Consider the following 16941-nt stretch of genomic DNA (forward strand, 5'->3'; position numbering starts at 1 on the left):
AATCTCCTACCTTCTCAACCCGTCTCAGAAAATAGGAAGGATTGTTTTTTCGCTCTGCAGAGAAGGCCATGGTTCTAATGGAATCTCTTAGCAAATAAAACAATTTTGTCAGAAGTAAACAGAGAATCCAGTGAGTGCTTGATTTAATAATGCTATTCTTATGAAGAGAAAAGTGATCTAGAAAAACTTAACTTTTTGTTTGTTTCTCCCAGTAAGTGAAGGGTTTTAGTGAAATCTTAAAACATGAAGGACAATCTAAATGAAGGCTAACTTCTCATCAACATTTTAAAAATTATTAAACTAATACAACCTCTTTTACTATCAACATTATTACTAATTTTCTTTTTCTAAAAACAAACACTTCTACCAACCTGACAAACTGACACCAGCATCTTCTCCACTTTCTGAATTTAAGAGGGAGTTTTCAAGGATTTGAGCTGTACTGATAATAACATCATAGGATTTGACAACTTCTGGAAAAGATATTTTCAGTTGGGTATCACCACTTAACCCAATAACATGATACCATTTCTTCAAAAATGGTTTGAACTCTTTGAGGAAGAGCTGTTCAGCTAAAATTACCTTAAAAATGAAAAGATAAAAACAAAAAGAGAGAAAGTAAAATCAAAGTAAATGGTATTGATCAAAGGCCTACTATGTGTGAAACATTAAGAGACATGTTTGCCTTATCAGTTAATTAGGTATAACAACCAATCCTTATATTCATCTGTCAATGAATGTTTATTACATGCTTGTTAGGTGTAGACGTCATATCTGGAACATAAAGGTGTTTGGGATATGGTTAATGGCTTAGAGCAACTCAGTCTAGCTAAACACAATTATCAAGACTAAAAAAAAATAATGCAATGTAATAATTCTCTTGGAGATGTGAATACAAAATGACAGAAAAGAGGAAGAAACAACTAATCCCTCAAAGGAAGTGTTTAAGAGGGAATTCGAATCTACTCAGCCATGTGTTAGTAAGGACATAAGTTGAAACTGAAATGGGATAAGAAATATATTTTTAATTTGCACAGCAGGGCCAGACTGTGAACACTAACAAGAGTATTTTAAATGTAGTGTAACTGTTCATAGGATCCTTATGAGTGGTGTGTAGAGGTGACTTATCCTCAATGTTGGTTTGTGGATCAGGATAAAAGCAACATGCCTGAACGATTAGAAAAAGCAGGAAACCAAGAGCAAAGAGGAAAGGCATGACTGGGAGCCTGGGTAGGAAGTGAGGAACTACTGGAACAGTTTTGGTGACTGAGCAAAAACCAAAGAGCAAATACACTTGGCAAAAGAAGGGGGCAACTTTCTATCTTGTTCTGCTGACTCTGTATGTTGCAATGACTGCTGAAGTTGGCCAGATTGTCACTGGATTGGGGGAAGGTCTTTTCTTAATAGGATTTATACACTGGAAGTCCAGGGTTATGTAGTATGAAAGATAGTTGCCGGGAAGAGTTTCAAGGGCAAACCTCAAAAAATGCACATTATTTTCCTCGTGATGTGATTACCTGATAGTGCAAACAGTGGAATATCTGCTATTCTTTTTACTTGAGGTGAGTCCCACTTATGTGTTAAATAAGGGCTGGCTGATCTCCCTGGTGGAGAACGGTAGCACACAAAGAACAAGGCTTTTCATTATTATTTATTATTATTCAGTAGAAATGATAGAGGCTTCTAGGAATAAATGTCTGGGGAGGGGAAAAGGGAAGAGGTAAAAATGGAATCCATGGAAGCAAAGTAGACTTAAAATCAATAATCAAGGTTTGCAAGTGGAAAACATTACCACAGGGTAGAAGGGGGTAATGAGAGGAACTGTCATTCAGTGTTTGTTTTTTTTTTCAAAATAAATTCTCTCTGGTTTACCTGCCACAAAATCACTTAAGAGGTTTGGAAAACGCAGACTCTTGAGCCCCATTCAAGGATTGCCACATCTAGGGACCACCTGAGGGCAGAGCCCTAAATTCTTCACTTTAGTGAAGCTCCCACATGACATTTAAGACTTCAAAATGTGAGTGCCACAACTCTTCTGTCTCTCCCACAAAGCCGTCACTGATTCATTTTTCTAGAAGCATTGTTTGCACTGGGTAAGACAACAGGAGTAATCTGAGTCACAAAGATTCTGAAGAAGAGAACGGAAAATGAATGTGGTGGAAAGAAAAAGCAGGTGTCAGAAGCAAAACATCCCTGAAAAGAGCCACTCCAGCTGCTTGATTGTGTGTGACCTGGAAAAGATCTGATTCGTCTCAAGTGTCTCCATTCCTTCAAAAATAAGGGTAATGTGTGGACCTGTCATAGGGTTGTGAAAATTAAATGCAGTAGAAGCTGCCATGTTTCCAGTACTCAGAAAACTTCCCTGATACACCACTTTGCCTTTCATTTGAGTGGCAGAAGTAGTGGAAAGAGAACAGGTTGACTTTAGAGGATAAGGGTTCAGAACTCTTCTCTGATGCTTATTGGCTGGATGACCCCTGGAAGGCCAATTAAAGTTGGAGCCTCAGTTTTCTGATGGAAAAAAAATTGGGATAATTATGACTACCTCATAGAGTCACTGTATGGTTTTAATGAGATAATGTACAAGAGAGTGCTTTATAAAGTGCAATAAAATATCAATTATAGTATTAGCATACATCTCTCATCTCCTTTCTAAACTGTAGATACCTTGAGAACAGAATGTGCTTTGGGTATGTTTTTAAATACACTCATGCTGAATGGCATAATTAATAAAAATCTCTGGATCATGGAGTGACATAGCAACTTCTACCCATAAAAGAGAGTCAAAACCTTCTAAGGAAGCAACATCCTCTTATCTGCAAAACAAAAACATTGTCCCAGGAGATAGCAGGTGTTGGAAGTCCTGATAATCACTCTGGGTGGCATTGACTTCCTATTGAAGGACACAGAGAAAGCCAGATGCAAGTCTGACATGGCTAATTGGGAGGTGTGTGGTCCTCTTGGAGCCTTTTCCTGAGATGTGACAGAGTGCCTGCCAAGACTAATCAAACCCAACTGCTACCCACTTCTGCTGAATCATATGGGGCTACATTATAGCATCTGAAGGAACCTGGGATTTATCTCTCATGATGTTGAAGCCCTAGATAGGAAATGAAAAGTCTGGGAGCACAGGTGGTGTTTTCATTTCTCCCTGCATTTGAAGGCTATAACTTTGGAAAGGATGGAGGAAGGGAGATGAAAGTAAATGGTATTAGGAAACATGATTTCTCTTTTCTAGATCAAAGGTTACAGTAACTTCCTGTTAGGCTTAAAAGCAGAATGCAGGTTAAGTTTACTTATTGGACCAGAGATTTCCTGACTCACCAAAAGTAATTAAAGTGAAATTACTCTAAAATAAAAAAAATGGAATAGGAAATTATGCAATTATGACGTAGATGGGAGAAGTAGTGGAGGGATTTTTAGTATTTCTAGGGAGAAAAAGAACAGGGAAGCTCAGGGACTCAAGTTATATCCTCAAATGTTCACAAGACAAAATGCAGTGAATGTGAAGAGTGAGGATGAACTGACATTTAAACACGGCTATAAATGAGCATTCATAAAAATCACCTAGATCTGAGGAGATGAAAGTTTCCTAACTAGAATAAAGTACTGAGACAGGAAGTCTCGTAGAAAGGAAAGTGCATTAGATACATACAACATCATGAGACCTGAAATGATACAGCAACATCAGCAATATAAAGAGAGAAGCAAAAGTATTTGCATTTAGGTTAAAAACTTAACTGCACAAAAATAAGTTAACTTTAGCTTAACAGATTTTCAGAAGAAAAGGAAATGGGGTTCTGAGTTCATAGCAAGATGCAGATGAGTCTGTAGATGTCAAAGCAAACCAAGTCACAGGCTGGGTGAGTGTTATATCATGTATCTCCTGTAACACCTCAATGCTAAGACCATAGCTAGAGTATTTTGTTCCGCTCTGGACTCTGTGTTTTAAGAGGATTCTGGATAAAGTTTTGGAAGAATATGAGAAGTAGTAATGATGAAAGGCCTGGAAACCCTGTTATAGCAACAACTAAAACAACTGTGGACATTTATCCCAGGGACAAAAAGAAAAGTAACATAGGACTCACAGGACTCTTTCATGAAGGGCTGTTGTAAGGCAGGAGAATTATGATTTACTTTTCAGAAATACAGAGGAAAAAACTGCAAACAATGCGTGTGAGTTTCAGAGAAGCAAATCTGGATGAATACATGTGTGGCTTTCTAATAGTGTCAGTATGTCAAAGAATGACTGGGGCTGTCTTATAGACAGGAGATCTCCTTGATATTTGAAGTTACTCAGTGGAAATAAGACTATGACTCCACCAAGGAAGAAAGCTGGATCTCAAAGGCCCTGTCCAGCTCTACTGCTCTGTGCCCCTGTGGCCACAGAAAGGAAATGCAGAAGTAAATGAATAAAAAAATGGCTCCCAGGTTTTGAGGCTGTATGGTTCTGAGGAGGTGGTATAATTAACAAAGAGACAGATAAGTAGGGAAAGCGAGCCCTTTGACAGGGTAGATGTTGAGGCTGAGTTTGAAAAACAGCAGAATAGCTAAGTTGTATTTAAAAAATCAGTTTAAGTAGCTTTGAATCCTACTAACTTTGTTCTTTCTCTGGATCTGACATTTAACCTATTCTCTGGTTAAAGTGTTTGATTTCATTAGTTACAAAGGTGAGGAAAAAGAATGGGAGAAAGAGTTAATATTTATTGAATCATTATGAGACTTTTTCTCAACACACACACCATCTAATTTAGATTTCAAACATGGTTATTATTATTTTGTTCATTTTACAGATGAGGCAACTAATTTGTCTGAGATCACACTGCTGTTAGGCAGAAAAAGGATTCAAACTTATTCTAAAAAGTAATATCCATCAAAAAGGGAATATATGAAGGATTATAGACAAATAATTTCTAATGCATCACCATTACCAACAATTAAATAAAAAATAAATAAGTTCTCGCAAAGTAAATGTGTAAAAGAGGGTATAAATGTGTAAAGGAGTAGTTTTAGACATAGCAGATATATACAAAATACATTTGGAACAACATGATGGAAATAACTCAAATCATGGATGGAATCACTCAAATCATTACCTTTTTTAGTACTGAAAAGCAAGTTGTAACTGAAAATTTGAGCATAAAGAAATACTAAAAAATATAGGAAGTTTTATAGTCTACTGGTGAATTTTTTGTAAAGAAATTCATGAGAATGGGAAAAAGTCTATTCCTGGTCATGAAAAGTATACTCAATTTTATTCCACAAAATGGTGAAAACTAATATCCCCAATCTGCAAATTTATAAATGAATAAATTATCATCTATTTTAGTAAGGCACAAATACCTAGATTTTGTTTCACAATGAGGAAAACATTTATCTATTAATTAAGATGCCCTTCACATACCCTAATATGAAGTATTTAAGAAAAATGGTCACATTTAATGTAATTATACTTACTACATTAATATATATTATACATATGTATAATATGTGTATATATTCTTTGAGCATTGTTTACATATTTAGATGGATATAAATAAACCAAATATTCACTTAATTTTCTCTTTATCTTTAAACCACATTATATATATTCTGGATAAAGAGGACATTTCATATTCAATTGAGGATCAGTGCTTAAAGAGACTGTAAAAGACATTATTTGATCCTAGATTCCAGGGATATATTGAGGTCATTGATGTTCACATGCAGTGAGAAACTAAACCAATATCAGTTGACCTTAAAATATATCTCTAAGCCTAAGTTATTGATTTAATGATTTTATAGAGAAATCCAACTTTAAGCTTTGTCACTTAGTAAAAATACTTATAAAACCAAACATTGAAAGTAAAATAAGTGCTCATTTTGACTTTACATTCAATTAAACTTAATCTGTGTGCTATATTGCTACAAATATTATTTAAAAATATTGTTATATAAAATCTTCAGAATAGTAAAATGAAAAATGAATAAATGATGCCATATTACATGTTGTCTGAATACCTTATTGACAAGAACTATAACTTTTCCAGGCTCAGATGCTTGTTTCTTTTTGTCCAAGTGATCTCTGGCAATGTAAACAGCCACTCTGGTTTTCCCACTTCCTGTGGGAAGGCATATGATAATATTCTTCCCTTCCAAGGCTGGTCGGGCAACTTCCATTTGGTAAGGCCTGAGCTTCAGTTCTGGCTCAGGGGATGCTCTTTCCGAAAACTCCTCTTCATCTGAAGAAAGTTGAAAAGAGGGAAAATAAGAGGCAATAAAATAATCAAGGCTAGTAGGCCTGAAATTGAATATAGGCCTCTTGTGGTTTAAATTCCTTCTCCTCTATGTCCAAACCAATTCATTTTCTAATTTCTGTGCCAATCAGTGTCAGGTGTCCTCTTAAATTTGCAAAACGCTGGTGCTATATCATGGAAGTGACTTAAGGAGCGGGGGTACAGGAGTGAATTAACAGCACGAGGGCCTGGGAAGCTAGCAACATGGGGGGAATGTTTTCAAAGAGTGAGCAAAGCCAAGAACAATTTACAGAAACGGATGTGGTGCAGGATTGGCAGTTATGTTGTTAATGCATCAGAATTCCCATTTCTTCATTTAGCCAATATGTCTTACTTGTTTCTTTGAGCTTCCCCACATGCAAAATCAAGAGAAATTGGGAAAGCAGGATTCATTCATCCCCCTTGTTCTGCTGTCACCCTTATTTTTTATTACAAAAAATATATTACAGCTGATTTTGCTTTCCTTCATTTGTTAAAATTTTATCTGACATCTAAATTACAAAAAACATATGTACACAATTGTCCCTTGGTATCTATGGGGAATTTGTTGCAGGAGCCCCTGTGGATACCAAAATCTGCAGGTGTTCAAGTCCCTTATATAAAATAGCATAGCATTTTCATATTACCTGCACACATATGCCATAACTTCACATAATCCTTATATTACTCATAATGCTTAATACAATGTAAACATTATGAAAATACTTGTTATTTTGTATTATTTAAGAAACAATAACAAGAAAACAATCTGTGAATATTCAATACAAGCAATTGTTTTAAAAAAACATTTTTGATCTGCAATTGGTCGAATCTATAGTTATGGAATATGAAGGGCAGGGTGTAAATGTGTGTGTGTGTGTGTGTGTGTGTGTGTGTGTGTGTGTGTGTATCAAGTCCTCTCCTATTTGAAGACATTAAGTTATGGGGCTGGGTTTGTGGCTCGGTGGTGACGTGCTTGCCTACTGACATACTGGATTCGATTCTCAGCACCACATACAAATAAATAAAGTAAAGGTTCATCAACAACTAAAAAATATTTTAAAAAAAGAAAAAGAAATTAAGTTGTGCAGAAGCAATATTTAGTGACTAGGAGAAAAACTTTGCCCATGTTAGCCTTTAATTCGTAGGTTTTCATTGAAAGGTAACAACTAATTTTGTTAATTTAAACTAAATTGTGACTAATTTTGCCATTTAGGTTTGAATTATAATCTTTATTATATCCTTATATGTATATCTCCACAAATTCATATTTCTCCTGAAACCCAAAGCACAGTATATTATAAATATTTTAAATTTATATATATATATATTTAATTGATAATACTGGTAAAGCAGGTGCTAATGTACACTGATTTTAGGAATGGTAGAATGAGATTATTATAACATACATTGGTTTCAATATATTTTATTTAGAAGTGACCATTTTAATCTATATTAGCCATGAGAAAATCTTTAAAAATATACAGTTTACAACATGGAATGCAGTAATATAAATGTTATACCAATTTAAAAGTCTATCTTATGTTTTATATAATCACAAGAAAAAATGAAATGACAGCACTTATCAGTACTTTATCACACATGAAATAGTGTTCTTTCTCTTATCAATGGTCACCAATAAAACTAAACCAACATAATCCCATTAATGTTTGAAAACTTGCTGATGGCTCTGTTTCAGCAACTGGATGGTTCTATTTAAGTGGACTTTAACTTGTTGTGATAGTACTATCTGAACAGGTAGGAAATTTCACACCAAATACCACTTAGGAAGAACCATCTATAAACCTGGCAGGAAATGTGCCTTCTATATGGATGAGTGAAGACAGATGCAAGACATTTAAGCTATCATTGGGTCTTCTGCTGATTCATTTAGTGTGGTTTTCATGAAAAACTCACATTTAAAATAGACATTTACACATTTACAAGTTTTCTTTCTATGCTTACTTTGAACTCATAGTATTTGTAACTCATTTATGTAAGGTTCAGATTTATTTAAGAACAATATTACTTCTCTACTAAGAAGCTTTTATAAGTAATGAAAATTCTGATATTTCACCTCCATTAAGAGGATATATATCACGTAATTTTTTCAAAAGAACTAAGTTTTGTTGTTGTTGTTGTTGTTGTTTGTTTGTTTGTTTGGTGGTGTTAGGGATGGAAAAACAGGGCACCATAAATGCTAGGCGAAGTCAGAATATTTGAAGCAATGTTAAAACCAAGATCCAGGAGGAATTTACTCTTGCTAAATTGCTATTTGGTCTATGATATTCATTAAAAGATATTGATAAATTCTGTTTTGTATCTCACTGTATGCATTTTTCATAGATGTTTTTAAAATAATAAAATGCTGCTTTCCTTATTTTAGTTGTATGTATTTTTTTAAAATAATCATTCTCCCATTTTGTTTTTCATGCTTACTTCTATATCCTTTGTAATAACATGGAGCAGTTTTATAAATCTCTTTCCCAGGAACCTAAAGCCCAGTCAAATGAGTAAGATATCAACATCACTTATGCATATTAGATATTTACTACACTAATAGATTTAAGAAGAGTTGAAATGTTTAAAAGATATCGTGTTCAAAATTTAACTCTAGAATCAAGGTCACAAATTTTAGTGCTACTTTGCTGGTCATGTACCACTAATTCATTCTGTAATAAATATTTTCTGGTGCCTATTATGTGCCATGCACTACCAAAATACAACCATTTCCGTAAGGATTTCAGACAAGAAAACTATACTTCTACCACTGAAATGGGCTAGACAGCTCAGTAACTTTCTATATTTTTGAGTCATGACTAGGAGATTTGATGGGCAGCCCAAGTTTACAAGAAAAGCTCAGAGTAGATAAGGAGAGAGGGAGAGAGAGAGAAGAGAGAGAGAGAGAGAGAGAGAGAGAGGGGGGGGGTTAGTTGGATTCAATGTGAAAATTGCATTCAACCAAAAAGAGCTGGGTGAGTGCTAAATATTCAGCCTGATTTCTTGACTTATCACATCCTCTGACATAGAGATGGAAGAATTTATCCACACAAGCAATGAAAAAAGGGTTCCCTCTTCTCTGTCACCAGAAGGAGAAAACTGGGCTGGTATCAATGAGTCAGGAGCCAATTTCCTTTATAAAAGAAATGATTGCATTTTTGTTTGTTTGTTTATTTTTGGATCTCTCTGAAAAGAATAATTACATCCAATAATAAAAATATCATTTAAAATATTCACAGTCTTTTAATTATACTGTGCCCTCCCTCTCAAACAAAGAATGACTAAAGACCTTAAGATTATATTATACTGTATAAATGGTCAAAAAAATGAAATCAAATTGGGTTTAAATAATAATATTCTATTGGAACTACACCATGTGGCAAATTTCATTCTCACATTGATTTTGACAGCTGAGTTATTCTTGGAGAGAAAAGGTCTGTCACTGCATGTGTTCGAAATCCACAAAGTATTCCTTTACCTATAGCATGTAACACAGAAAAATACACCATTCCAGTTGGACAAATATTAATAGGCATTACCTCGAAATAGTAAGGAAACACTTTCTAAATATCAGGCCAGTTTATATTGACAAAAACATTGCTACTTTTTGAGAAACAGTTTATCTTTCTGAAAATGGGAAATGGGGGGAAAACCCTTTTATAATATAATTAGAATCTTTAAACTCTTAACAGTTACCAGCAATTATGCTTTGCTATGGCATAAGACTTCCTCAAAGAACGTAATGTAATTGTGTTGGTTCACACCTGTGATCCTTGTAGTCCATTATATAACCTTTGAGTGAGAATGAAGGACATGTAGAATAAGATCTTTTTGCTGTCGACCTTAAAGGTTAAAATATGATCTTAAACACTGTAATACTTTTCAGTAACTCAATATGTGTTTAATGGTTCACCAGTTTACCAAAACCTTTCATAAAATTCAATAAAATTGAATCAATTCAATAGAATTTGTTTCTATTTCAGCTATAGCATGCACCAGAAGGTAAGGAAATTCACAATTTTATCATTTCAGAATTTTACTGCCCACTATGCAAAGTAATTCTGTTTCTAAACACTGACCCATCTAGAACTTCAAGGGTGTCTCTTGGAAATGTGTTTGTCTTTGAAAATGTATTTGCCTTTGAAAACGTATTTGCTTTTCAAAAGTAGGTTGCGTTCAGATTTATCACGTCTTTCATGCCACATTGAGGACTAAAAATCAGCAAATACATTTGCTAACAGCTCTAAATAGGCAAAATGCCCTGCACACAGAGGATATGCTTTAAATATTTGTTGAAGGAATGAATATTGTTGAAAAACCCTTACCTAGACAAATAAAAATTAGGATGAGGTCCAGAAGCTTAAAACAACCCATTAATGTATTAAATATTAGCTAGAGTATATTTTGCATTCTAGTAGCACCAATCACATATAATAGAAATGATAATTATTAAATTTACCAATTTCAGAACAAATAATGAAAAACAAACACAATCCATAGAAGTAAGCCCCTGACAAGTACTTAATGACACTGATGAAAGTAAATACAAAATGAATCAATCCTTTCAACTTACAATTAACGTTTTGACTGACATTTGGTGAATTGTTTTCTTAAAAATAACTTATTCTCAGGAATTCAGGAGTATGATTGTGAGAAAAGGATACAGAAATAGTCGTGGTGGTACCATTTAACTTAGAAAGCTATTAGGGCAGATGATCATGTTTTTATATGCAGTTATTTCTCTTCTGAGCCTATTATACATCTGTATTTCTAAGATTCTGACAATGCAGGATAATATAAATTGCACATTTTTTAAGTAGAAAAATCATTAATGAAGGATAAACTAATTTGCTTCTTAGTTTTCCACTGCTTCTTAGCTGGCCAAATTGCATAGTACTTTCCCTTTGTAATTTGTTCATTTTAATTATGAATTATTCATATATACCAATATAGAAAGGTATATAATAGACATTTAATAATCCATCACCATACTTAAAAAATATCAATATATTAGCTCAGTAGTAGTAATGGAATACACATCCAGAGAAGAGACAAAAAAAAAAATGTGAATCTACTAAACTGAGAATTTAGGAAATTTGGTAGGAGTGAGTTTTGATGAAGGTGGGGGGATTGGGAACAGGCACTTTCATTTATTGCTGGTGTGATACACAATCAGTAGGAAAAGCAACTTGGGAACTACCTAGCCAAGTTAGCATTTAGTGACCAAAGTATTTTGTAAGCTCTATTCCTATTCGAGAGCTCTGTGCACAAATTGGAACTCTTTTAACTATATGCTTCAGTTCTAGTTCTTTGTTTTAAGAGATGCTATTTATCATTTGCTAAATGATTATCTATCTTTACATATCATTATCTAAAGTTACATTCCTCTTATTGATAGTATTAATGTCTTATTTAAAATCTATTTTAATAAAAAGTAACATTTGAGAATAAATATCAAGCTGCATACAGAATTTAGGTGTAGTCAAATGAATCGACACAGATCTCAAAAATAAAACAGATGACACGATTCCATGAAATGTGGCGTGTACCAGACCAAAAAGACAAGTATTGGATCAAAATGAGTTTGGTTCTAAGACTTTTGTAAGTTGTACTTTTAAAGAGAGCCAGTGGCAAAGTTCCAAAACGACTCACTGGAGAGAAGAATTGCTTTAATTGCATAAATACATTAGGGAGGGTATGAACAGCCCCCATGCATTCCACTATATGGCGTCTTATTTCACACTTTTTAAGGTTTACACAACAGTTAGGCAGTACCTGAATCACTTCCCATGGTGCCTGAATCACTGCCCATGTTGCTGTTATGTCCAAGGCTTTCATCTAAGCAGCTGACACTTCCTTCTGCCAAACTTGTGTCTGATTCTGCAAAGGAAAACATTTTAAAATATTTTTAAAATATTTCTGAGAATAAACGTATTTTAACTGCACACCTCTACAGCACACAGTACATACAGTTCAATGAAAGTGGGGAAGGCACACCCAGACAATTATGAATAAAAGGTAAGAGATTCTGGCAGGCTACATTAGGAAAAATCCACTATGGATGAGCAGCTGCTGGGTAGTGACTCAAATACATATTACCTACTTAAAGCGCTGTGATCCAATGTAAGAACTGAAGCAAATTCTTAAGGGCTTATGACTTTGGTCATTGCTCACCATGTAGATTTTGCCCCCCAAAAAGAATATCCAAGCTTGATACTAGGTTTCAAATAAAAATACTATATAAAAAGCATTGAAACTATTTTCATATACAATGGTAGAGAACTAGTAAAATATATAAAATTAATAAAATGCATGGATCTACTGATCAGTTATGAAAACATTTCAGTGATAAACATGGATTTACAATATAATAATTTAAAATCTAAAACAAATTCGTTCAAAAAGAAAAATCCCTGAAACCTGGTTTTACAGTGGTACCATGAGCTTATGTGGGGCTGGAAATAAATGTTTTCTTAACTATAATTAAGTTAAGCCTCTATCAAAGAGTTATGGTCAAACATGAACAGCAAGTGCACACCCTCCATTTAATCCGATTTTCTGGTTTCAGTAGTATCAATTCTTTTGAAAACCTTAATTTCTTCAAGGGAAGAATTTCTTCAGTACAGTTCAATTCACAAAACTTATGCAATATCATTCTTAAGGATCAAAATTACCACCAACCTGGTAAAAATCAGTGCAGTGGTTACTAATGTAGGCTTTGGAATCAGAAGGACTTGTGAAATTTGCTATTGATATTGCTTTGATCCTAAGTTTTTGTTATTTAAAATGGGGCTAATAGCATATACCTCATAGGATTTGATAACCATTAAGTAGTATTGGGTACAACAAGTTTTTGGCACAGTAGATTAATTGTTGTTAGTTGGTGATTAGAAAATGAAAAAAATATATCAAGTGGTGGTCTATTACTGGCAGGCATTCATTTAATAGTGTTCTTATATTTAATAATATTTCAAAACATTTATACGTCTTAGGTAATTATCATCTCCTCTTACACCTCCCTCAATGCACTAAGAAGTTACAGTAAGGTAGCCTTTAGCTGTGTAAAACCACTCTCATCTATCATATATTTAAAGCTGGAAATAGAAATTGATGATAAACAGACACATAACATGTTATCAAAAGAACTTCTCCAAAAGAGATGATACTAAAAACTTTAAGTACACTCTTTCTTTTGAACTAGTTCATTTTTTCAAGTCAGATGAGGTGTATCTTCTACACTGCAAAATTACTCTTTTTAGTTGTATGGTTTGACGAATTTGATAAATGTATAGAGTTCTATAAGATATTTCTATTACCACCCAAAATTTACCTCAAGCCTCTGTAGAGTCAATGTCCTCCACTGTCCCCTGGTTACCACTGATCTGATTTCTGTCCCTACAGTTTTGCCCTTTTCAGAATGTCACATAAATGGATTCATGCAATATGCAACCTTTATGTCTTGCTTTTTTAATTTAGCATAAGATGTAAGTTTTGTCTATATTGTTGTATCTGTAATTTCTTCCTGTTTATTTCAAGCCAGTATTCCATTGGGTGTTTGTTAGTGACATCTAAGACATCACCCCTCCAATTGAGTTAAGTCTATTTATCTTGGGAGATGTAATGGAATTTCAGCCAATACCAATCAAATATGTAAGACATCTTTCTTAAAAGTTAAAAGAAAGCTGATAAGAAAGTTGTAGAAAAATTCTCAATGGACATCCATACTGTTTAAGTATATTAGCACAACATAAATATACTAATGTGAAAATACTGTGCTTATCAGTTGTCGTAGATTAGCTCTAAAACTCAGATTTGAGGAATCCCTTATGATCACACGGGAAAACCTGTATATCTCACTGAGAGATTTTAAATATGGCACTTTGCAATTCCCAGAGGTATGTCTTGTTAGAAGCTCAGAGGCGAGTGTGGGATAGAACTGTCAAGTCGAAGAGCATTTTGGGCAGATGTACTGATGAAAAGAGAATATGATTTGTAAGGAAAAGGCAAGGTGTAAAATGAGATGGGGAAAATGTCATTGCAAGGATAATTCTAGATCTAGAAATATAGGCCAAGATTTTGACGCAAAAAAAAGTGAATTTTGATGTGCTTTACACTTGTTGTTTTAAATATAGGTAGGATTGAGAACTGAAGAGAATAACAAAATTACTGGAAAATACTAACAGATATAATCTAAATTCTAACATTGTTTTCCAGTAGGCATAATAGAAATGAAAATGTATTTGATCTTCATTTCCTAAACATTTAGTAGTTAAATCACAACCTTAAACCTGCCCTTTGTACACGTAGAGTCAAGCTTCATTTTAGCATGCGTAAATTTGGGGGGAGTTATTATGTATTGTGCACAAACAATTTATAGAGAAAGTTGCTACTAAAACTAAGATGTTATTAATTAAGTTCATTATCTGAATAATTTTGATCTCACAATCAAATCTGCAATGTGTCAGGAAGACACTGAGCTCATAGCTTTCACAGATGTAAATTGTGTCTTAAGTTCTCAACATTGCTTGTGGTAGATATCCATTAATTTGTTCGCTTTCGTAGATGAGAAACCAAGACTCAGAGAAGTTAATTTATCCAGATCACACAATTATGGGGCAGAGTCCCCATTTTCTAAATTCAAGTCTAGTGTTCCAGTGGCTGAAGATTGTGTGGTGCTTTGTAAACAAGTAAGCAATCCCACATCCATAGTGTTAAGAGAAATCAAAATTACTTTTTTTAAAAAAAGCAATAGACATTTTCATTGGAATGTCAAGTTTTGCACCAAACTTAAAATAGAGCTTATCTTTCTAAGAAAAAAAAACAAAAGAAGTTAGAAAAATGATTGTACTTTACTAGTACTTCTAATTCATTGAACTCCCATTAACTGTTCATTTAAGTAACCACACTCATTTTGCACACAAAGGAACACTTCCATCCTATTGCACAAAATCAATTGTAATAATTCTGTTAGAGATTATTAAAAATGAAAGAGTTCCATTTCTTTGTCATTTTAAGGATATATAAATCTTCAGCTTCTCCACACAAAAATAATTTAGTTTCCTAGGCAGCAAATTCTTATGTGTGTGTGTGTGTGTGTATATATATATATATATATATATATATATATATATATATATATATATATATATTGCTTTCTTAGAAACAGAAGTACTAAAGGAAAGAAATGTAATAATAAAAGAAAATACTTCTCTTTAACAGTGAAAAGATCATACCCAGGAGTTTTCCTCCTGCATTCACTTAAAAAATCATCTCTCTCTCTCTCTCTCTCTCTCTCTCTCTCTCTCTCTCTCTCTCTCTCTCTCTCATCTCTCCCTCTCTTACAAACACACACACACACACATACACACACACACACACAGAATGAGATCCAAAAAAGTGCTCAAAGAAAGATGCAACCAACATATTGAATTTATGTACCAAAAATTTCTACAAGTGACTTATTTTAGAATCATTTTGTGTTGTTCTTTGTACATTTCAGAGCATGTCATTCTGAAGTTAAGTCCTAATAAGAGTCATAAGCACATGATTTTAAATTAGATCATATAAAATAAAGTTAATAAGAGGCAGGATGTTGCCATACACTGATCATGCGCTTTGGAGTCCAGTGGATTGGTCTTCATATCTGAACATAACCAGTTTTAAGAAATAGTTTTTACTTTCTTATTTATTGTAAAAATGATTTTATTCAATCAAGGAAAACAGTCACAGGAGAAATAAGGCTTAAATTGTTGTGAAATTGCTGCTTAAAGGAGTGCTGACTACTGGAGTTACATTGTGTAAAAGGTTTAATTAACTTTTATATAGGTGTCATTTCCTCTAGGGAAAATAGCAAAGTTAACTATGAAATAGACTAGAAAACAATAGTAATTTATATCAAACTCGACTGGAATGAAAGAAAGCCATGCCTGTTCGAGTAAGAGATAGGGTTTTCTGTAATAATTTTGTAAGCAACACAGAAAAGAACAGTTTTGCTCACAGTGACAGGAAATATCTAAGACCAGTCCATAAGTCATGGAAAACTACTGCCTCGTTTTGGATTCCCATCTTGAATATTTTGCTAATATGGCAGGAATATTACATTGAATCCAAGAAATTTTATATTTAACATACCCTAGACCTTAAATGCTTTAAAATATTTAAAAATCATTTAGAAATAAAAAATATTGAAGTTAAAATTTCAAACAAACAAACAAAAAAACCCTCTTGAAAGCCTGTTCAGATTTATTTTAATGTAAAGTCTGCCCTCTGCTGGAATGTGCTATTATAACAAGTAGTAGACAGACAATACGGTTTTTATTCCAAGAGCTAAGGTTCACCAGGCAAAATACAAATTGTTTCTTACTTCTATTCCTTCCAGGTAGTGTTCCTTCTATGTTTAGCCTAGATACTTGTTTACTCTATACCCTCTCTCTCTCCTTTCTTGCAGGTTCTCTTTCCTAAAAGGTGATTTTGCCTTCCAGAAAGAAATGATGTGAGGGGCAAGGGCCCCTGTGGACACTGAGGAAGAACACCAACAGCATTCTTCTCCTGAGAATTGGTGCTTTCAAGGCATTTGAGTTATCTCGCTTCACTTTTCACGGTAATTCTGTGTTGAGTCTTGTTCTGACCTCATGATGCTTCTCAGTGTCACATCTAGCCACCCCACCTTCCCTCCAGTTTCATCATC

General features: G+C 33.9%; 1 protein-coding gene across 2 annotated transcripts in view; it reads right to left on the minus strand.

Moving 5' to 3' along the window:
• Ifih1 (interferon induced with helicase C domain 1) overlaps positions 1–16941 on the minus strand; it is a 56937-nt gene that overhangs the window by 17102 nt on the left and 22894 nt on the right. For both annotated transcript variants that reach the window (XM_026393097.2, XM_026393096.2), the window contains exons 5-7: positions 12030–12134; positions 6001–6221; positions 372–582 (exon numbers count right to left, since the gene is read on the minus strand). In XM_026393097.2, coding sequence (XP_026248882.2) covers positions 372–582; positions 6001–6221; positions 12030–12134 — 537 coding nt within the window. The remainder of the gene's footprint in view (positions 1–371; positions 583–6000; positions 6222–12029; positions 12135–16941) is intronic.

This window comes from Urocitellus parryii, chromosome 1 (genome assembly GCF_045843805.1).
Source record: "Urocitellus parryii isolate mUroPar1 chromosome 1, mUroPar1.hap1, whole genome shotgun sequence".
Lineage (NCBI taxonomy): Eukaryota > Metazoa > Chordata > Mammalia > Rodentia > Sciuridae > Urocitellus > Urocitellus parryii.